General features: G+C 39.3%; 3 protein-coding genes and 1 pseudogene across 6 annotated transcripts in view; 1 reads left to right on the forward strand and 3 right to left on the reverse strand.

Moving 5' to 3' along the window:
• Positions 1 to 3,402: 3,402 nt before the first annotated feature.
• Positions 3,403 to 7,647, reverse strand: LOC125893018 (H-2 class II histocompatibility antigen, E-S beta chain-like). The gene is made up of 5 exons (XM_049583423.1): positions 7,334 to 7,647; positions 6,662 to 6,922; positions 5,627 to 5,908; positions 5,417 to 5,527; positions 3,403 to 4,203 (listed from the first exon to the last, which is right to left on the reverse strand). Exons 1-5 carry the CDS (start codon positions 7,389 to 7,391, stop codon positions 4,178 to 4,180), a joined length of 738 nt encoding a protein of 245 aa, XP_049439380.1. The 5' UTR covers positions 7,392 to 7,647; the 3' UTR covers positions 3,403 to 4,177.
• A 2,648-nt stretch (positions 7,648 to 10,295) lies between these two features.
• Positions 10,296 to 16,222, reverse strand: LOC125892586 (H-2 class II histocompatibility antigen, A-U alpha chain-like). 3 transcript variants are annotated; one of them, XM_049582597.1, is made up of 7 exons: positions 16,155 to 16,222; positions 15,933 to 16,070; positions 15,247 to 15,438; positions 14,256 to 14,354; positions 13,786 to 14,049; positions 13,412 to 13,693; positions 10,296 to 13,322 (listed from the first exon to the last, which is right to left on the reverse strand). In XM_049582597.1, exons 4-7 carry the CDS (start codon positions 14,335 to 14,337, stop codon positions 13,198 to 13,200), a joined length of 753 nt encoding a protein of 250 aa, XP_049438554.1. In that variant the 5' UTR covers positions 14,338 to 14,354; positions 15,247 to 15,438; positions 15,933 to 16,070; positions 16,155 to 16,222; the 3' UTR covers positions 10,296 to 13,197. The 3 variants fall into 3 exon arrangements, with proteins under 3 accessions (XP_049438554.1, XP_049438551.1, XP_049438552.1); XM_049582594.1 differs by having other exon boundaries at positions 15,933 to 16,204; XM_049582595.1 differs by having other exon boundaries at positions 14,256 to 14,359; positions 15,933 to 16,204.
• A 4,774-nt stretch (positions 16,223 to 20,996) lies between these two features.
• LOC125893464 (rano class II histocompatibility antigen, B alpha chain-like) lies at positions 20,997 to 21,854 on the reverse strand (annotated as a pseudogene).
• Positions 21,273 to 21,914, forward strand: part of fam171a1 (family with sequence similarity 171 member A1) — a 36,276-nt gene continuing 35,634 nt past the window's right edge. For both annotated transcript variants that reach the window (XM_049582593.1, XM_049582592.1), the window contains exon 1: positions 21,273 to 21,405. The gene's annotated coding sequence lies outside the window, so the exon portion shown is untranslated. The remainder of the gene's footprint in view (positions 21,406 to 21,914) is intronic.

A 21,914-nucleotide genomic window follows, 5' to 3' on the forward strand; every position in this document is an offset into this window, starting at 1 on the left:
CATGGGTGCAACTTCCAGTGTTGAACCGAAACCGGAGATTTCCAATGGTAACAGTTTGTGTACAGTACTCTATTCTTCTTTCCAAGGGCAATTGGGAAATAAAACGTGGAGCACGCAGCCTTTTATCTACCTTATTCTTGAGGGCACTACTGTAGAAATGACTGTGTGCGCAACTTCCTGTGAGATAGCGGAAGTAGCAGTAAGCTAGTTAGTCCCATAGACTCTCTGTGGTTAGTTCCAGTGGCTACTCTTGGTGGCTGGTTCTTTTTGTAAGTAATTTGCCTTCAGTTTAGGAAATACTGATTTATTCTTTAACAAATATTTAACTAATGTTAACTTAGTATTTTCTATAAATGTCTTTGCAGAGCTTTGGTACCTGTTGCACTGTCCGTGTCTGTAACGACTACGGGGGTGATCACACCAAGATGAAACGCTAGAAACACGACGCCAGTTTTCCTATGATACGGCGCGTCTGACCGGCATTCAAGCATCTTTTTAGATGGGTGTTTTTCCGGCGTCTTTTTAGACGTGCGTTTTTGTAGACGCTTCTTTTTAGACGCGCGTAGACGCTGGAAAGTTAAAATATTTTCAACTTTTTGAGTGTCAGACGCCAGTAGCTAGCGCACATTGAATAAGCACTTCCAGCATTTCAAGCGTCTTTGAAGCGTCCGCGTCTCTACCGTCTCATTTCTGTGTGATCACCCCCTAACAACGAGTCTAAGCTAAACTTTTGTCTTCAGCAACTGTGTGTTGAACATGTGACCAGAACAAAAAGGGATTGCTCCTGTTGCCAAAGGTACCATTGATATGAATGAAACCACAAGAGTTTCACGAGATATAGCGAAAAAGTTTTACATCAGAATTTGTAGAGGAGACTGACACCTAGACTGACAGGTTCGCCTTTAGAAAAATGGCACCTCTGGAGTAGGAACGTGGAAGCAGTGTATATTTGACATTAGGGCTGGGCAATATATCAAAACTACATCTGTTGTGATATGAGACTAGATATTGTCTTAGATTTTGGATATCGTCTTATCAAATGTTGTCCTCTCCTGGTTTTAAAGGCATCATTACAGTAAAGGGATGTAAGTCTATGAAATTGCCAGACTGTTCGAGCTGTTCTCTCATTTCTCTTTTCCCACATAGTCATTATATCTACATTAATGATTAGTTTTTATCAATAATATCATTTCTAAGTATTTAGTGACAGAACCAGTAGACAACTGTACAATATCGTCGCAATATTTATATCAAGGTGGTCAAAAATATTATATTTATATTTTGCATGTGGATTAAATTATTAAATAATGAGTTAATTAAAAACATTGATTTTCAGCCAATCAACTAATCAGTTTATTGACTGATAGCTTTAGCTCCACAATCAAAATTAGACTTAAAGTAAATTAATAAAAGAAAGACCTAACAGTTGTTCGGTACAGGAGCTACACATTGATTAAATGATGAGATAACACTATATAGCTACCTGCACATTTTCAGCAGCCTTCCCGTGTCTCTAACTCTGAAACCCTGCCCCCACAAACCACATCACATCAACACATTAATGATGGGAATGAAACATTAACAAAGTAAACCGGTTTATCCCCTGTGGTGGGACATAGCAGAAGACAATCCACGCAACATTTTTACTGCCACGCAGCACTCCAAAACAAAAACCAGCAAGTCGGTTTTTGTTGCTTATGTTTGCCTTTCTGATTCCTACTCCCATTCCTTTCCCCTCCCAATATTTACCGTAAGTAGAAACAAGGTTAGTGTGTCTAATCTGTTCAACCTTGTCGAGGGCTAACCATGACTGAGGGCTGAGTGCCCACAAGTCTGACCTACTTTCATGGAGTGAAAGTGTGTCATGTACAGTAGGTATGTACGGAGGACATCCACGGCGCTTTTAGGTATTTCAAGACATTAGGATTTTTATTCTTTGGAATTGTTGAGCATTTAGGCTTGTTAATTGTACAGTCGTATATAATAACCTATTTTTAAAGGTGTGTAGAGTAAAAATGACAAGAATGATTCATTTTAAGTCAGCATACACACATTGACTCATCGGATTTGATAAGGGTACTCATGAATCCCAGGCCTCTCTGACTCAAAGTGCACCAACACCCACCCTGCAAAATCTAAAATACAATATACACGTTGCGTACTGTACAAAGACTGTTCCAGTACAGGCAGATTTTTCTGTCCCAGTTATGTCATGTTTAGAGTTTTTTTTAACTGGATAGTTTGTCTTGTTACTGAGTTGAAGAGGCTCACGGGCATGTGTTAATTATTTTATGTTATATTTATTATCTATGCCAGACATTAGCCTGAAGGGAATCATGCGTTGGTCGTCTGTGTGTGTGTGTGTGTGTGTGTGTGTGTGTGTGTGTGTGTGTATTTGTCTGTCTGCGGCTAATCTGGCATACTACTGGACCAATCAGCCTAATATTTTGTGTGCACAAGCATGCCTGTGTGCCCAAGAACCTGATTGTGGTGAGTCACAGTTGCTGAAAAATCTGTATTGGGGCCATAATATAGTTTTGTTTGTTTATTCTATCTTATCTTAACGAGATAAAAATAAATTACACGTGCAGTTATTGAACTGAACACAGGGTGAAGGGCATATAGGTAAGCTCCGGGTGATGAGAATCAGATGTGGAATGGAGAAAATTGACCGTGTTATGGAAGCATATTTAAAAGCTTGAATTGCTGAATGGAATAATGATTACATACGGACAATGCTGTTGCCCTTTTGTGTTACGGTCAGCATGTATATATTGTATTGAGGATAAATGGATCACCAAATCCAAAGAGATAAAGCGCTCTGGACATTGGTTTATTGTTAGCCCAATTAACACTTGTCACGAACAAGGTCACCCGTTCGCCCCTCAGTGGCTTGTTTAGACATTTTCTTTTTTTTGGAAGATGTAACATGCCTCCACACCCTTGAAAGATGGCACAAAGGAGGCACAGGGGTAGCACTCAGCGCCCAGCCTCGCATTTTTTAGTGACTTAAAAACAACTTTCTTCCTTGAGTAAATCAACCCAGTAACTGAGAAGATCAGAGCCATAGTTTACTTTGGCAAATACCCTTGGCACTGGTAGTATTCAAACTTACTTACCTGTTCAACTAGATCTTATTAGGTAGGGCAAACAAAATCCAGAGTGAAGAGACTGATAAAACCAAGACGATACTGCTGTTTAAGATCATTGAAAATAACGTTTGAAGCATAGTACATTAAAGTGATATTGTTATCTCACTGAGTGAATTTTGATAGCACAGCATTTCTTGTTCCTGCCTGAACAGTAACAGTAGCTGCCTTTGGCTTTGTTACATAATATTTTTGTACTACTTTGAACGACAACCTCAACTCAAATTTTAGTCAGCAGATAACTGTTCACACATTCAGGTTTTGACAGGTATGCTTTATTTTGGATAACATATATTCTGTATTAAATACAATCTCAATGTTTATAGGCTGGAGAAAAACAGACATAACAATGTGAAAATAAAAAGTTTTAAGTGCATTATTTCTATGTATATGAGTAACATATATCCAGTATATCAGATCATGTGATTATTGCCCAGCCCATTTGTATAAGCCTGAACCGTAGTGCTGTGTACACATTTTCAATGAATAAAAAAAGTCCAAAAATGTTAAAGCAACATTCACATTTAAGTCTTCATTCTTCATTGTCCAAAACAAAATTTACAAATTACCGACAATTACACTTATTACAATATATAGTTCTGGAGAAATCAAAGTAAATACTATATTACTATATTACTATTACTATAAATAGTTCATCTTGCCTTCTTTTCAAAATCAAACAACCATTCCTATCTTTGATTATCTGAACATTTCAGGGATTTGTCAAACCATTTCATGGAAAATAAGCTCACTTAAATTATCATAATGTGCACAGGACAAAGGAAATGTAGGCTTTGATTAGTGACTTTGAAAGTATTATCCTCAGACTTCAGTAAAAGCTTATTTTAAACCTCCTCAAGAAGTGAGTGCAGCTATTTTGCCCATTGAGAACTGTGTTGCTCCATATAAAAAATAAAACAACAACTACTTATTGCTTCGATCCTCTGACATTTGAGATGATTTCACAGTCGCATCGTTTCGAATTTTGGCTTGTATTACAAATGTTTCAGCCAAAGTGGCGGGCTGCCTTAACCTGTTGGCACCAACATTCGGCCTGGAATAAAAAACAAAAGGAGAAATTAAGAGTTAAGAGTTACAGTGTTGACAAGTGTTTAAAACTAGTTGTCAAATCTACAAATGCTACATGATCACTGGTGGATTTGGATGTGACAATGATCACTGGTAGTGTTGACTTTCATGCTCTATGATTTAAAAGCCCTGTGTGTAAGATTTTGGGTGATTTAGTGGAATATAGTGGTGATGATTGTAGACAGGATTGGAGACAGGTGGTTCCCCACCACATGCTAAAGTGTGCTCACCTTTTTTCTATGATAACTAAAGGTCCTGACCTTTTTATCGGGAGCCAAAATATCCACAGAGGTTTCCTCCTCTCCGAAACAAATGAACCAGGTGATTTAAACCAGTTGACGCTGCTCGTCGCTTCTAACTATAGTGGCGGATGCAAAAACATGAATATGCGAATGGCCTGCTCTAGAGCCAGTGTTTGGTTTGTCCATTCTGGGCTACTGTAGAAACACGATGGTGCAACTAAGCCAACCTCTGGGGTTAAAATGACCAACGTCACAGCAGAATAAACATGTTTAAAGCCTGGTACAAAAATCAGTTTTTGGTCTTTATAGTTAATTTCCCCCTTCATGACGACTGTACGGGGGTTACTTTTCAATAACTCACCTCTATTAAGACTTAAAGTCAAGCATAATCAAGGGTGGGCCGCTATGAGTGATGAGTGATAGGCCTCGGCTAATGCCCTTGGCTTCTAAGTCAGATCAACCACTCTCGGTCACTTCTGGCTCCAAAAAACCAAGATGGCGACAGCCAAAATGACAGACTTGAGGCTTCAGAAACTAACGAGTGACATCGTGGTAACTAGCTACCACCATTATTTTTGCAGCCTATGAGGTCCTCTTTATAAACGAGGACCGGCTCCCTATGCAGATATAAACAGCTCATTTAAACGCAACAAAAACACAACTCTCATTTTCAGGTGATTATATACCAAAGAAAGTGTACTTATTATATTATTCCATTTCTGCCAGTATAACCCCCTAAATCCTACACAGTGGACCTTTAAGGGATAATGAACAATAAATCTTATCTGATATAAAGGCATCAGTGCAGGGGTGTCTATGAGTTGCACTTCAGACAACAGTGGTGCAGTGTATTCAGAAGACAACAAAAGCCGGATGTAATGTTTGTGTCTAATCTTGACGAGGCCTATTTATCTCTGATTTGGTCTTCACTCTCACCTGCACTGTTCTTCTTGTAGTAAATCAGCCCAGCAACCAAAAACACCAGACCCAGCACCAGACCTGCCGTCCCGATAGCAATCTTGTTATTCTGTGAATGAGGTGTCGGGTCTGAAAAACACATGACCACAAACACAAAGTCTTGTAACTCTAGTCAAATGGAGATTTGCCTTGATAACATTAAGTTGATCCAACCTGTCACTCTCTTACCCCAGTCATAAAGCTTGGGCTCGGTAAGGCTGCTGTGCTCCACCTTGCAGGTTATTTGCTCCCCAGGTTTGGGTGTAAACTCCAGATAGGAGTGGATCTGGTGGAGCCAGTTCCCATTGGACAGTTTCTCAGTGGACGTCACATCAGACGTCACCTCCTTTCCGTTCCTCAGCCAAGTCACTCTGATTTGTTTGGGATAAAAGTCATACACACTGCAGATGAGCATGCCTGGATGTCTGCTGCTTGCTGCGTCAACTGACTTCACGGTGACGTAGGGCTCGACTTGGGGGAAAGAAACCAAAGACAAAACTAGTTGGCATGAAATAGCAGATCTTATGCACCAACAATGCTGAGAGTTTCAGTAACACTTTAGACAACAGCCCGCAAATTACAGTGTAAATCTTTTCTATATGTGACGTACCAGTTAAATACTTAGTGGAAATCAATGGAAGGCAGAAGGGAAACAAAAGGTAACAAATCTGCATTTTGGAAGAACCTAGAAATATAGTCTAATTTATCAAAAAAAAGTGATGAACTTATGAGGAATTATCACCTGAATCTGTAGCTCCCCTCAGATTTACATAGTTTATAGATGATGGCTTACCTGTCCAGCCTAGAACTATGGTTTTGGTTCTCATAGCATTATTCATGGCATAAGACGTAGGTTTTGTTTCAACACTGGGGGGGACATATATGAAAAGGATTTGGGGGTCTTCCACCAGTAAATTTTGAGCATCAAATACTATTTTTTCTGCATTCTAGTGAATTTCTATGCACTAAATTGTTAAAATAAGACACAACATGCTCACTTACAATTAAACCTTTAGGACTGGGTGCTGGATCCTTAATGTAAGTGATACCAAAAAAGTAAGTTCCTCTTAAACCCAAAGTTACCCCCTTAATTCCTGACCTCTTGTCTTCTTTATTTGTACTTAACTGTAATAAGTATTATACCACACATCCTAGCCTAAATAATGACACCATAATTTGCAGGCTGTAATCTAAAGTCTGAACAGAATTTTAACACACAGTCACCTGGTTTTGAAAGGAAGTCCAGTGCCAATGAGACATGGCTTTTGCATTTGTCTTCATTCTTCTTTACTTGTTTCATAAAAGAAGGGCTTTTGTTGAGGCCATCTGCAAGGTCTCTTGTTTTCTCTGTGTAGCCGACGTATTTTCCCACAGTGCTGTTGTAATCTATCAGAAGCACCTTGTTGAAGAAGATTTGCTCCATGTATAACACATCATCAGGGGAAGTAAACTGGCAGCGTAGCAAACCATAGCCAAAAAGAGCATCTGCAACGTGAAACAAACAAGTGTTAGATAGTCATTTCACTTGTTTTTATATATTTTATTTGTTGTGTTATTTGTAATTTCCTTATGTATTTTTATGTACAGCCCATTGACGCATTTTTTTTGTGATTCTGGGCTACAATAAATTTTTACTTGACTTGACTAGATCATTTAATATGTTATATTTTCGTGTTCATTACCTGTTTTCACACTCTCATAATATGCAGCAGCTTTTTTTTATCACTGTTTTTGTGAGAAATACCTGTTACAATTATGATTAATCATTCTGATCTACGACATGTAGCAACAGACTGACAACTGGCACTAACACTGGTCTGTGCTCTTTTAAACAGCAAAACAAATGAACAATGACTGCTTCTATTTTAATGTTACCTCTATTTTAATGTCACTTACCTGCTCTTGAAAATATCAGAAACAGAAGCAGCAGGGAAAAGAAGCTGCGAGCGAACATGTTGACACCTGAGAAAAGACAAGCTACAAATCGGAAGTAATTTGATCTCACACTGAAAACACGAGGAAGTGAGGCAGCAGAACGCTCGGCAACATTCCCGTAAAGAGGTGTGGCTCTGTGGCCCCTATTTCAGGAAGCAGGCTCAACAAACTCAGAGCCTAATCCCGGTCTCCGGGTTGACTGAGCCTGAGCTGAGAAACTCTGAGTTTTCGGTTACAGAACAGTTGATCACAGTCAGCTCAATCAACTCTGAGTATGTTCAGCCTGAGAGAGGCGCGTCCACGGCGAGCACTGAAAGACATCATCAGTAGAGTGCAGATAACGTGATATTCAGTGGCCGAAAGCAGAAAGCCGCTAGTTTCATCCCAGCTGAGTCGGAGATTTCACTCACCGCGAAATGAAAAACAAAAAAAAAAACAAAAACAAACTGTGAAGTAATGCCTATGTAATGTGATGTGTTAATGTGCCTAATATACAGAAAATACAGAAACATTACACATAGTTGGGTAGACTGAGTACAGTTGAGACACTTTTTGCTTCTTCATTTTTGAACAGATATTGCACAAAAACTATACACTGGAAAATAAGTGATTTTTCATGTGCAGTTTAATTTGTTTGTATACTACTTTATTATTGATGAATATCATTTATAAGTTGTTTATTTTTTCCACAATCAGGTCATAAACATGAGGTGCATTTTTACCATGGTACCGTCTCAACTATACCCCATATGTGTACAGTTGAGACACCTATTGAAACCCATTGATGATGACTGAACATCAATTGTAAATGCAATAAACTTTTTTTTTTAAAAAAAGGACAATTTGACAAGATAATTCAATATAAATTCATTCCTCTTTATTGAAATTAAAAACAATGGAATATTATTGTAAACAAGCAATAATAAAACACCAACACTAAAAATAGGCTAAACAAGAAGTTATGACACGCAACTGAGTGGTCATGTGGGGCTAGGCTCTGGCGCCGGCGATGGTGTTTAGTTTTTATTTTACATCCCATAAAGGCTGTATCAACTGTACCCGTTCTACCACCTTGCCTATTACACCACAATTATCCATATATCATTCATGTTTAAAAAGATGTCCATTAATATAACACAGTTCAAGTATCACAAATATTAAATTTTATTTTCATTTTCTTTGTTTGTGGTCTTATTATGACTTGTAACCTGTTATCTTTACGCTGCACAACTTAACAGCATGTGATGTAATAGAACTCTGTCACAGGTACCCCACTAACCACCTTGTGTATTTCTCTAGATTATGCAGTGACCTAACATGCTAGGATAGCATGAAATATGTGAGTTTTTAGGGCACAGAATAATATTAGCAATGATGTAAGTTATGTTTGATGGTCACAAAAGGATAATAAGCTATTCATTGTGGAAGGGACATGGTAAAGTGAAATTCTTACCTTAGTAAAAAGACTTTTGCTGATATCTTCAGACTGGAGATGCTAACACTCTTCAAATTTCCCACCACCAAAGAGGATGCTAATACGCATGTGTTGAGTAAAAATCACGGTTCAGGCTTGCAGCGCAGGCAAGATATTTAGGGTGTTTCAACTGTACACATGTCTCAACTATACTCAGTCTACCCTTCATATATTTTAATATAATTTGCTGTATCATCTTATTCAGCTGTAATCTGATGGAGCCTAAACACACTGGGCAGTGACACAACATCAAACACAAAAACGTTTTACAGACTGGTGAAAGTTTTGCTTATACTGCTGTGAAATGACTTCTGATTCACGTAATCTCCTTTATGCTCAGATGGAGCTATTATGGGATGTTGAGTCCCTTGAATGAGCCAGTTACACCGCAGAATCTTTGAATATATGAAAAGTATTCATGAATCATTGCATCATATCTGCGTAGATTCATTTCTGATTAACACTGAGAAACCTGAAGTTCCGTGGAATTCCTTTTATTTAAAGATTATTTTTGGGGCTTTTGTTGTCTTTAGTGGCAAAACAGTGTAATGTTGGGGGAGAGAGGGAACGACGCGCAGCAGAAGCTGCAGGCTGGGTTTGAACCCGATCACGCTCCATCCACACATGCTCCGTTGCAAATACTTTGATAATCGATTCTGATTTATGTCCAGGGAAAACCACCGCTGTCTCTCTGATGTGTTCAGTGTCTCTGATGTTGTAAAGAAAACTGCCGCTGCCAAAGAAGCAAAGGGCAATGCATAAAATTTGCTCCTATGATAATGTAAATCCACAATGTGTAATATTTGATATATCTGGGTGGAACAGATTGTTAAGATAAATGAAAGACTGTGAGGTCAAACAGTATCTTTCATACAGACACTCCTCCGGGGAGACATCTAAACGGGCTCTAATCACCTTCTCCTTACTCAGCAGCCTCTGTATAAACTGTGCCCCAACGTCCACAACTTCATTCACTAAAGGACACGCCATGTTTCTCCTACCTGCAACACGCTCAGCCTCAGGCTTAGATGAAGCATGGAGTAAGTTGCTGATTGGTTGCAGTTGGTAACTGACTCAGGGTTTTGCTGACCTGGCTTTCTGAAATGGAAAACTCAGAGTTTCCCTCATCTCAGGCTCAACATACTCAGAGTTTTCACTAATCCTGCTTTCTGAAATAGGGCCCAGACCATCGAAGTGAAATACAAATTTGATCATTTACCATGCATGTTACTGTGGTTGTTAATTTAGAGTTCAGTTTATCATCTGAAGGGTAAGTTGTAAAATTCTAAAGAATCTCTAACACACAATCTTCAAACGGCAGCAACTTTAATTTTTTTCAAACATCTGTAAGGGTTTTTAGTATAGTTTTATCATCCTAAAGACATAAAATGAAAAGAAAGAAACCAGGAAAGTGGTTAAAATTTTAGTCAGCAGATAACTGTTCACACATTCAGGTTTTAGCAGGTATGCTTTATTTTGGATCACATATATTATTTATTAAATTTAATCTCAATGTTTATTGGCAAAAAGAAAACAGACATAACATTGTTGAAATACAAGCAAAAAATGTGTATTAAGTGCATTATTTCTATGTATATGAGTAACATATATCCAGTATATCAGATCATGTGATTATTGCCCAGCCCATTTGTATAAGCCTGAACCGTAGTGCTGTGTACACATTTTCAATCAATAAGAAAGCCAAAAATGTTAAAGCAACATTCACATTTACATTCTCCATTGTCCAAAACAAAATTTACAAATTACCAACAATTACACTTATTACAATATATAGTTCTGGAGAAATCAAAGTAAATACTAAATAAATAGTTAATCTTGCCTTCTTTTCAAAATTAAACAACCATTCCCATCTTTGATCATCTGAACACTTCAGGGATTCGTCAAGCCGTTTCATGGAAAATAAGCTCACTTAAATTATCATATTGTGTACAGGACAAAGAAAATGTAGGTTTTGATAAGTGACTTTGAAAGTATTATCCTGAAGCCTCTGACCTGTCGAGGCGTGGAGACAGGACCTCTGGGGTGTCCTGTGTTGTCTGGCACCAATGCATTGCCGACAGATCCCCAGTCTATCATGCATATGTATTACATAAGTTCTGTAAGAGCACTGTAAAACACAGCGTGCTGCTTTATTTTGAGCAACTTGTAATTTATTTAAATCCTTCATTGAGGCACTAGACCAAATTGCAAAACAGTAATCGAGCTGTGACAGAACTAGTGCATTTGCAACTTGTTTGGCTATATCTTGTGGTATGAATTTTAACACTCTTTTTGCCATTGAGATCCCTCTTCCCATTTTACTCAAAATATGATCACTATGTTTAGACCAGGGGTCTGCAACCTTTGCCATTAAAAGAGCCATTTTTGACCAAAAATAATTTGAAAAAATCTGTGTGGAGCCGCAAAACATGTTTGAGCCTTATAATCAAGGTAAATAGCCTATTAAGTCTAAATTAGCTTATACTTATGGTCTAAATAAGCATTTGTTAATATGTTTTACCACAAGGTGGACACTGTGCAGGGCACTATTAATAATTGGATTCATAGAATGAATTTCCATAGACTTCTTTTCTCAAGGCTCAAGGAGCCACTGGACAGGGGATAAAGAGCCACATGTGGCTCCAGAGCCACAGGTTGCCTACCCCTGGTTTAGACCATGTTAAATGTTGGTCAACAGTTATACCAAGAAGTTTAGTCTCATAAATTTGTTTAACAGGAATATAATCAATTTCCAATACCAAGGAAGGTTCATCTCTCAGCAGATACCTTGACCCAATAACAATAGATTTAGTTTTCCCCACATTCAAGACCAGTTTGTTTTTAGTTACCCATTCTGCCACTAACCTTAAATCATATTGTAACTTATTATTTAACTCCACTGTAGACGACTCCACTGCATATACTGTACTGTATCATCTGCATACATGGCAATTTTAGTCCTATCAAGCACAAGTGGGAGATCATTCACAAAAATAGAAAATAATAACGGTCCAAGACAACTCCCTTGAGGCACCCCACAGTCAACATATTTAATATCAGACAAACTACCATTAAAATGAACAGTTTGACTCCTGTCTGTCAAATAGCTCTCCATCAATTTCATTGCTGACAAACTAAAACCATACTGTATAAGTTTTCCTAATAACAAAAAATGGTCAATAACATCAAATGCAGCACTAAAATCAAGTAGAACGACACCCACTAATTTCCCATTATCCATGTCCATACGCCATTCATCTGTCATATGCGTCAGAGCTGTACAAGTGGAGTGTCCTGGTCTAAATGCATGTTGAAAATCACTATTTAAATTATTGATATCAAAATAATATTGAATTTGTTCAAACATAATCCTCTCCATTACTTTACCTAGAGCAGGTAACAAAATAATCAGCTGGCAATTCGCCCCAGAGAAAGGTGCAGCAGGGTTCTTTGCTAATGGCATAACTTTGGCAGTTTTTCAATTCTGTGGGAAAACACCTTTGTCAATACATAAATTAAAAATATGACACACAGGAACAGTAATAGAGTCAGCAGCAATACTGCACTCAGGTCACTGTTGCAAAAGAAATCTCGATCTCAGTGACATAATCGAATTGAATAAAAATTATTTTGTACATTCATAACAACATATATTAAAGCTCTATGTCCTGGAAGGTAAACAGAAACATTAATTAAAAAGAAATCTAATAAAAAGCTTCATTCATATTTTAAGGCCCTTTCATATTAGATCTGTAATTCCAAAGCACTTCTTGACATTTAGTGTCAGCGGGTGTTTGTTTACCTGATGAAATGAGCTCAACACTCTGTTTTGCTCTCTGTATCAGTCTGACCTTGATGCTGCCCCAAAGACTTTCAGTAGGCGGGAGCACTCACCTTGACAGACAAACTCCTTCAGCCAACCAGCATAACAAAACACTGAGGAACATCTTCTTCATCACCAACAGAGCTGGTTGATAAATCAAGCTTTTGACAAATCCAGTCGGAAGAAAGGCAAAAATGTCCTTTGCTCCGAGACACTGCATACTCTTGTTCTTGTTTAATTGTTATTGGCTCTATTTCTGCAATAAATTCACTCATTGCTGTGTTTACTCTATGTTAGAGTTAGCATTTGTTTGTTTGTTTTGTTAGCGTTTTACAGCATCACCGGCGCAGATACCTCATTGGCCCTGATTGGATTTTGATTTCTGGAAAGTGTTTGGGGCAGCATGAGTGATATTCATACCTGTCTCTAAACCAATTCACGTGTTAGAAGACAATAAACAGTGCACTCCAAAATGATTGTTGTAAATTTCATCAACTTCATGTGTATGATATCTCTCAAACAGAGATGTTACCGTCCATGGTGTCCTTTAACCATTAAAAATGTTCCAGCTGCGACTCCCAACAAACCCACAGCCAGACCCACTCCACAGTAAACATCTGGTCCCACACTACTGTCATGACTAAAGTCAGGTTCTGTGAAGGAACGTGAGAAAACATCATTACATTCACAAATCATTGTATTATTTCTATATTTAAGTGGCTTCTTAAGATAAATCAATCACCCCAGATCCTTGTTTGAGGCCTGTCCAGGGCCATGTGCTCCACAGTGCAGCTGTAAATGTCCCCATCCCTCGGTGTGAATGTCAGGGTGGAGAACTGATGAAAGGTCTGATCATTATTGAGATAATATCGACTGAGTGACGCCCCCTCCGACACTGGAAGACCATTTCTGGTCCAGGTGACTTTGATCTCAGGTGGGTAGAAATGATTCACAAAGCAGATGAGGCTGTTTTCAACTCCCAGCTCAACTTCCTCTGAAGAGTAGACGATGCTCTCAGGGGGGTCTTTAGTGGGTCAAAAGACAATTAAAAAACATCATCAGTATCTTAGCAGTCACGTCACAACAGAGAGAAATGTTGGGTGCAGGTTATTTTACCTGTTTGTTCGGGCGGGTTTTTCTCCTCTGCTTTGGCGATTGCCACAAGTGCTGAACATGATTTCTTGCCTTTCTTGGCATTCCTATATTCATGTTCACTGTCAAATAGTTTACTTGGGTCGTCCACAAGAAATCTGGGCACAGTGTAAACAAGCTCATCTCTGTCAAAATCGGCATACAAAAACTCCTCATCATCAACCTCAAACTCAACTTCAGTTGTCCCATTGTAGAAGCAGCCCACAATAACAAAAGTGTCATGGCGAACTAAAAAACAATAAAGAATAAAAGAGAGAAGGAAAATGATAAATGCATCGGTATAAACATAACGACAAATAGATCTAGCAAGTCACTCCTGTTGGATTTTCTCACAGGCATTTGTATTTTCCTCAGAAACTTTGAACACTACAGAAAGGTATCTGTGAGTATTTGTGCTACTAGGACAAAGTAGTAAATTTGAAATGTATTCTTACTTTGTGAGAAGACACAGATGCTGTTGATCATCAGGATTACAAGAGCTAAGCACTTCATGTCCGGGCTGCAGATCTTCATCATTGGAGACTCTGGAGAATCTGCACTTCATACATGTGATGACATAACCAGATAAAGCGCAAATCAGAAACTGAAGGAAGTTAGATTTCGAGCCATTGTGAATTTTCAGTAACCTGTATCAATGTATCTGTATCAGAAGTATCAGGCTGTCGGAATTCTAAACAAATTCTTTGGTAGGCAAAGGAGCTTCCTTGTTATGTCAATTTTGATGGCAACACAGCCGTTCTAACCTGTGGAGCAGGTTCTGTAAATCTGGCAGGGATTTAAATGCAAGTGTACATAAGCAGTGCAGATGTTTTGATTTTTGAAATCAGTCTTGTTTTTTAATTTCAAATAACTAAATCATGTAATCCACACATTCACAGTCTCCCAACCCTTCAACAAATATTGCATTGTTATGTGTATGTGGCAACACGAGGGATGGAGGGAGATGACGGTTACCAAGTTATTGGTGAATATTAATATTAATTAGTCCACCAGGACAAGCCGGACAACGCCACCTTGGGAGTTTCGCCCAAGGAAATAGTTAAATCTACAATACCCCAAATAAGGCACTCAGGTTCGCTCTACAGTGAGGAGGAGGAGACGTGTTTCCAGGTTAAGAAAAATCAATTCTTGGGGCGTCGGTGGCTTAGTGGTAGAGCAGGCACCCCATGTGCAAGGCTGTTGCCGCAGCGGCCCGGGTTTGACCCCAGCCTGTGGCCCTTTGCTGCATGTCACTCCCTCTCTCTCTCCCCCTTTCACACTTCACTATCCTATCAATTAAAGGTCAAAAAATACCCTAAAAAAATATCTTGGAAAAAAAAAGAAAAATCAATTCTTTATTACAAAATACTTTGCTAAAAAAAACAATAGATGCACCGTCCACACAGGGATGTAAATAAAGGGGGACCTTTAAGTATTGAGGCTTACCGGCATGGAGATGGGTCGACAAGGGTGTGAGGGATCCAACGAAAAATAAGGTCACCCCAGTCACACGTGACAGCCAGCCACACACACACTTTAGTGAAGAGAAAACCAGGACCAGGTTACGCACAGCACACCAAAAAAAGAGGGGAAGCCACCACCCAGGACACCAGGACCACCACCGTCGGCTCTCAGCAACTGAAGGGGGAAGAGGGAAATAAAATTAATGGGGGTTGCGCTCAGAAATGACCATAAACAAAAACAACCAAATAAACAGTCAAAAACAAACCTTAAATAAACCAAACTTGTAAGGTTGGCAGTCAAGAGATTACAAATTAACCAAAAACCCAAATAAACAAATATAAACTGCCAAAAACAAGTTAGGTAACAAAATAAATCAAAATACCACAAATCAATATTCATGTCAAGAAACCCAAAATTCACAAAAATCAGGAATTAAATAAGATACGTCACCAGCCACAGAAATGACCACAATGCAACTTAACCAAAACAATGCATAACTGTCTTAAACTCAAAGAAAATGTAACAAAACAAAATCAGAGATCCAGACAAGATTAAGTGAAGGCGAACCCCACAGTTCACATGCACACACACACTTTAAATAAACCAAATTAAAATCTCACTAAAGGCTGAACTTGACAGCGACAACAATTGCCATCAGGCTAACTTACCGATCGGGTGGTGTTTGATCACCTGAGCGAGCGCGGAGGAGAGCTCGCGCTGTACAGCCGCGGGAGGAGGACAGTCAGACAGCTCGGGAGAACGGTGCGTGACTCATTAACGTCGGCCCAGGACAGCAATACAGGAAGCTACATACAAACACACCGTCTAATTAAATTGTGAGTCAAACGGCCAGATTTCCACACGCGTACAGGCAGCTACTACCACATTACCTGCGCAGGTAGCGCAGCGGGTAAAGGAAGCGAGGCGACCGGGAAGTGGGCGGTCTCGGAGCCAAAGAGCAAGAACGAGTCAGGATGAACACAGCCTCCTCATGTAGAGTGCCCTCATGTGGTGATTGGCTATAGAGTGGAGATGAGAGCAAGGCAGCACGCTCTCGCATTAAGGGCGGGGATGAGCATCTCACCCTGCTACATGTACATAAACAGAACAAAAATTTAAATGCAACACTTTTGTTTGCTTCCATTTTTTCATGGGTCTAGTGACCACTTTTCTTTTTCCAAGACAATCCATCCACCTGACAGGTGTGGCACGTCAAGATGTTTATTAAACAGCATCATTACAACACGTGTGCCTTTGGATGGTCACGATAAAAGGCCACTCCAAAATGTGCAGTCTCATCACACAACACAATGCAACAGATGTCACTAGTTTTGAGAGGGGGATGCCATTGGCATTCTGACTGCAGGAATGTCCATCAGAGCTGTAGCCTGAGAACTGAATGTTCATTTCACTGCTGGAAGCCGTCTACAGGAATTTGGCAGAACATCCAACCGGCCATGCGTTGTCATGATCTAATATAAGGGTCATGGTGATGAATAGCTCGGCAATGGGTCTTGCGATTTGCACATTGCCATTTTGTCGAGTGGGACATGCTCCTGGATCAACATCCCACATCATGTTCCTGGACCAACACTTTGACCAACCAATCACAGCCCTCTGACATCATCAGTGTGCTGCTCCTGTGCTTCCTTCAAAATTTCTTTGTGCTTCTTCAGAGTGAAGCTAGTTTTCCAAATTTAAGTTAGTACAAATGAATGAAATCCGCACTACCATTAACCAAAACCAGTAGGCCAGAATATTAGCGAGTTAGCTTGCTAACTAGGAAGGCTATGCCAACAAGTAAGCTTGCCAACAGACTAAAATATTGTTCACTAACAAAGATTGTGAATAATATCATTTTTCAGTTGCAAAGCCTATTAGAAACTCTTGCAAATGATAGTTTTAAATTGGCATTGAAAATGGAGGAAAAATGTGTCCAGGTCTTTGAAACTGCAAAATGACATTATCTTTACTCTTTATGATAATGAACAATATTTTAGCCTACTGGTAAGCTTACTTGTTAGCATAGCCTTCCTAATCAGCAAACTAACTCGCTAATATTCTAGTCTATTGGGAAGTTTATTTGTAAGCATAGCCGACCTAGTTAGCAAGCTAACTCTAACTCTGCAGTAGCTTATACGATTTTTGGAAAATTAGCTTAGTTCTAAAGACGCACAAATTTTAAACGAAGCGCAGGAACAGCACACTGATGATGTCAGTGGGCTGTGATTGGTTGTTTGCAATGTTGGTCCAGGCACGCGATATGGGATGTTAATCCAGACGTGTGTCCTACTCCACAAAATCACATCATGCCTCAGGATTTCATCACAGTATGCTGTGTATTCAATTGTTCGTTGTCCATAGCTTATGCCAGCCCACACCATAACCGCACTGCCGCAGTATTGGCATTAGAAAACTACTCACCTGCACAATGCCATACACGCTGTCTGCTGTCTCCTCGGTACGGTGTAAAAACCAGGATTTATCTGTGAAGAGAACACCTCTCCAAAGTGTCAGATGCCATTGACGGTGAGCAGTTGGCCACTCAAGTCAGTTACAACGACAAATTGCAGTCAGGTCAAGACCCTGGTGAGGACGATAAGCATGCAAATGAGCTTCCCTGAGGACTTTGGAGATGTCTTATGGTTGTGAAATAAACATTCAGTTCACGGGCAACAGCTCTGGTGGACATTCCTGCAGTCAGCATGCCAATGGCACGCTGCCTCAAAACCTGAAACATCTGCGGCATTGTGTTGTGTGATCAAACTGCACATTTAGAGTGGCCTTTTATTCTGACCAGCCCAGGGCACACTTGTGTAGTAATGATGCTGTTTCTTGTTATGCCACACCTGTCGGGTGGATGGATTATCTTGGAAAGGGAGAAGTACTCACTGACACAGATTATAACAAATTTGTGACCACAATTTGAGAGACATTTATCTGTTAAGTGCATTTTAAAAGCCTGAGATCTTTAACTTAAGCATGTGAAAAATGGGAGCAAAAACAAAATTGTTGCATTTGAAAGTGTAAGTGTAGATATACAACCCTAATTCTGAAAATGTTGCGCTGCTTAAAACGTAAATAAAAACACAATGCAATGATTTGTAAATCCTCTTGACCTATATTCAGTTGAATACAGTACAAAGGCAAGATATTTAATGATCAAACTGACAAATATATCTGTTTTTTTAAATATACACTCAATGTGAATGTGATGCCTGCAGCATGTTTCAAAAAGGTTGGGACAGGAGCATGTTTACCACTGTGTTACATCACCCTTTCTTTTAACAACACTCAGTAAGCATTTGAAAACCAAGGAAATTAATTGTTCAAGTTTTGAAAGTGAAAGTCTTTCCCATTCTTGCTTGATGTACAACTTTAGCTGCCTTACAGTCTGGGGTCTCTGTTGTCATATTTTGCGCTTCATAATGCATCACACATTTTCAGTGGGAGACAGGTCTGGACTGTAGGCAGGATACTCCAGTACCTGCACTCCTTTAATGCGAAGACACGCTGCTGTAATGTGCAGAATATGGCTTTGCATTGTCTCGCTAGAATACACAGGGGCGCCCCTGAAAAGCGTCATCTTTGGCAGCATATGTTGCTCCGAAACCTGTATGTCCCTTTAAGCCTTCAGAGATGTGCAAGTTACTCATGATACCATGGGCACTAACACACCCCCATACCATCACTGATGCTGGCTTTGAACTTTGAGCTGGTAACAATCTGGACGGCCCTTTTGTCCCTGATTTCCAAAAACAATTTGAAATGTGGACTCGTCAGACCACAGAACACCTTTTCACCTTGTGTCAGTCCATTTCAGATGAGCTCAGACACAGAGATGTCTGCAGTGTCTCTAGATGTTGTTGGTATATGTTTTTTTCTTTTGCTTTTTCTTTAACTGACAGTGGTTTTCCAATGAGTTCCTGAGCCTGTGTGGTAATATCCTTTATCCAATCATGTCAGTATTTAATACAGAGCCGTCTGAGGGGTTAAAGGTCATGGCCATGAAGTATTGGTTTTCAGCTTTGCCCCTTATGTGCTGACTCTGAATCTTTCAATGATATTATTGATTGTAAGATAGTGAAATTCTAAATTTCTTGCAATTGTGCTTTGAGAAATGTTGTTCTTAAACTGTTGGACTATTTAACATGCAGTTTTTCAAAAAGCGGTGAACCTCCCGCTGTCCTCGCTTTTTGAGGATGCCCCATCATACCCAGTCATGACACTATCATCTGTCAGCAGTTAACCTGTTTACCTGTGAGGCGTTCCAAGCAGGTGCTTTCTGAGCATTCAGCAACCTCCCCAGTCTTTTGTTGCCCCTGTCCCAACTTTTTTGGAGCATGTTGCAGGCAACAAATTCAGATGAGTGTATATTTACAAATACCAATAAAGTTAATCGGTCTGAACATTAAATATATTGTCTTTGTGTTGTATTCAGTTGAATGTAGGTCGAAAAGATTTGCTTTTTTGGAAGTGGGGTTGTACAGTATATAATTATTTTTTTTTGAATCACTTCCTGAGGCTAGAAACGTTGAACCATCTTGTGTCTCACAAAAAAAAAAAAAAGAAATAAAAAAATAAGGTTAGTGAAAAAATTAGTTTAATCTTGTAAAACAAAGTTGTGTAGATCGTGATCCCAGATTAGGAAACACTAACCTATGTATTAAAGGTTGTCGCATTTTCGCAATTAACATTTGCTGCTGTGAGGAGAGATGGTGGTTGGTTGTTATTGTTTTATCAAAGTGTCTCATACCTAGGTGACAGGAGATTGGCATCTCATCTATTTTTACTGCTAAAGGAGATTAATCCACTGCATAAGTGTCTCAGTAATACAAGTAAAAACAAACAGAAAGATTTTCAAAAAAGGAAGAACAGAAGACTGCTTTAGTTAAAATGGGTTCAAATTTCATGATGCATCATGTGACAGGAAGTGACAATTTCATCTGAACTTCTTCCTCAAATTAGAAATGAAAGGGTACAAGAATGCAACCTGAGAGAGAAAGTTGCATAAGAACAGGTAACATGATTTTATAACCAAACTTCTCTGTCAGGTTTTTTTTTCTTACATCAAAAGAAATTTGTTATGTTGGACTGTCGGCGATGGAGGTCTGTAGATGCAAGCAGGAGGAAGAGGCTTTTCTGGAGCATGAAGGTAACCACAGATACATGAATGTCACACAACTTGGGTCATTCAAGGACAACAAAAATGTAAAGTAATATTTAAACAGTTCAGATGCAGAGTGAGACGAAACAAAGAGTGAGGGCATTTAAAAAAGAGGACTGATCAGGAGACAGGACAGTGAACATTTCCTCTTCAAATCAGTGACTACTTTTATGTTTATGGTCCCTAGTTGCTTATGAATTCAGCATTTCTTTAATAAGAGGAACAATGTGTTATTTCCTCCCTCAAAACTTTTGTCGTTTCGTTTTAAAGTTAAACATAATCTTGCATATGTACAGTATATTAAGATGTGTTCACATGTAAATGACAAGCTGAATTATAGTTTACAATCTGTTTTCTTTGTGCATGGTGAGAAAATATTTGTTTGAACAGTGTAAATTTTCCACAACTAAACATGTCATTCGATTCGTTCTTGAATGAGCCACAGCAGGCCTGATATTCACACCTCCCTCTAAACCAAATCACGGTTTAGAAGACAATAAATAGTGCACTTCAAAATGATCGTTGTCTTCATCATCATCATCAATTTCATCTCTCTCAAACAGAGATGTTACCGTCCATGGTGTCCTTTAACCATTAAAAATGTTCCAGCTGCGACTCCCAACAAACCCACAGCCAGGCCCACTCCACAGTAAACATCTGGTCCCACACTACTGTCATGACTAAAGTCAGGTTCTGTGAAGGAACGTGAGAAAACATCATTACATTCAGAAATCATTGTATAATTTCTATATTTAAGTGGCTTCTTAAGATAAATTAATCACCCCAGATCCTTGTTTGAGGCCTGTCCAGGGCCATGTGCTCCACAGTGCAGCTGTAAATGTCCCCCTCCCTTGGTGTGAATGTCAGGGTGGAGAACTGATGAAAGGTCTGATCATTATTGGGATAATACCAACTGAGTGATGCCCCCTCCGACACTGGAAGACCATTTCTGGTCCAGGTGACTTTGATCTCAGGTGGGTAGAAATGATTCACAAAGCAGATGAGGCTGTTTTCAACTCCCAGCTCAACTTCCTCTGAAGAGTAGACGATGCTTTCAAGGGGGTCTTTAGTGGGTCAAAAGTCAATTAAAAAACATCATCAGCATCTTAGCAGTCACGTCACAACAGAGAGAAATGTTGAGGTTAACTCACCATTTTCCTCTGTTGGGTCTTCCTCCTCCTCTTTGCAGAGTACCGCAATTGCTTTACATGATCTCTTGGCTTTCTTAGCGTCTAGATATATGTGCAAATTCTCAAAGAGTTTACTTGGGTCGTCCACAAGAAATCTGGGCACAGTGTAAACAACCTCATCTCTGTCAAAATCCATGTATAACATCTCCTCAGCATCATACTCAGACTGAACTTCAGTTGTCCCCGTTTTCAAAGCAGCCCACAACGTAGAGAAATTCATGGGGGAACTGAAAAACAATGAAATAAAATAAAGTATAAATGTACAGTCTCACAAACCCTCATCAAAGGTTCCC

Source organism: Epinephelus fuscoguttatus, linkage group LG8, assembly GCF_011397635.1.
Source record: "Epinephelus fuscoguttatus linkage group LG8, E.fuscoguttatus.final_Chr_v1".
NCBI classification, from domain to species: Eukaryota; Metazoa; Chordata; class Actinopteri; order Perciformes; family Serranidae; genus Epinephelus; species Epinephelus fuscoguttatus.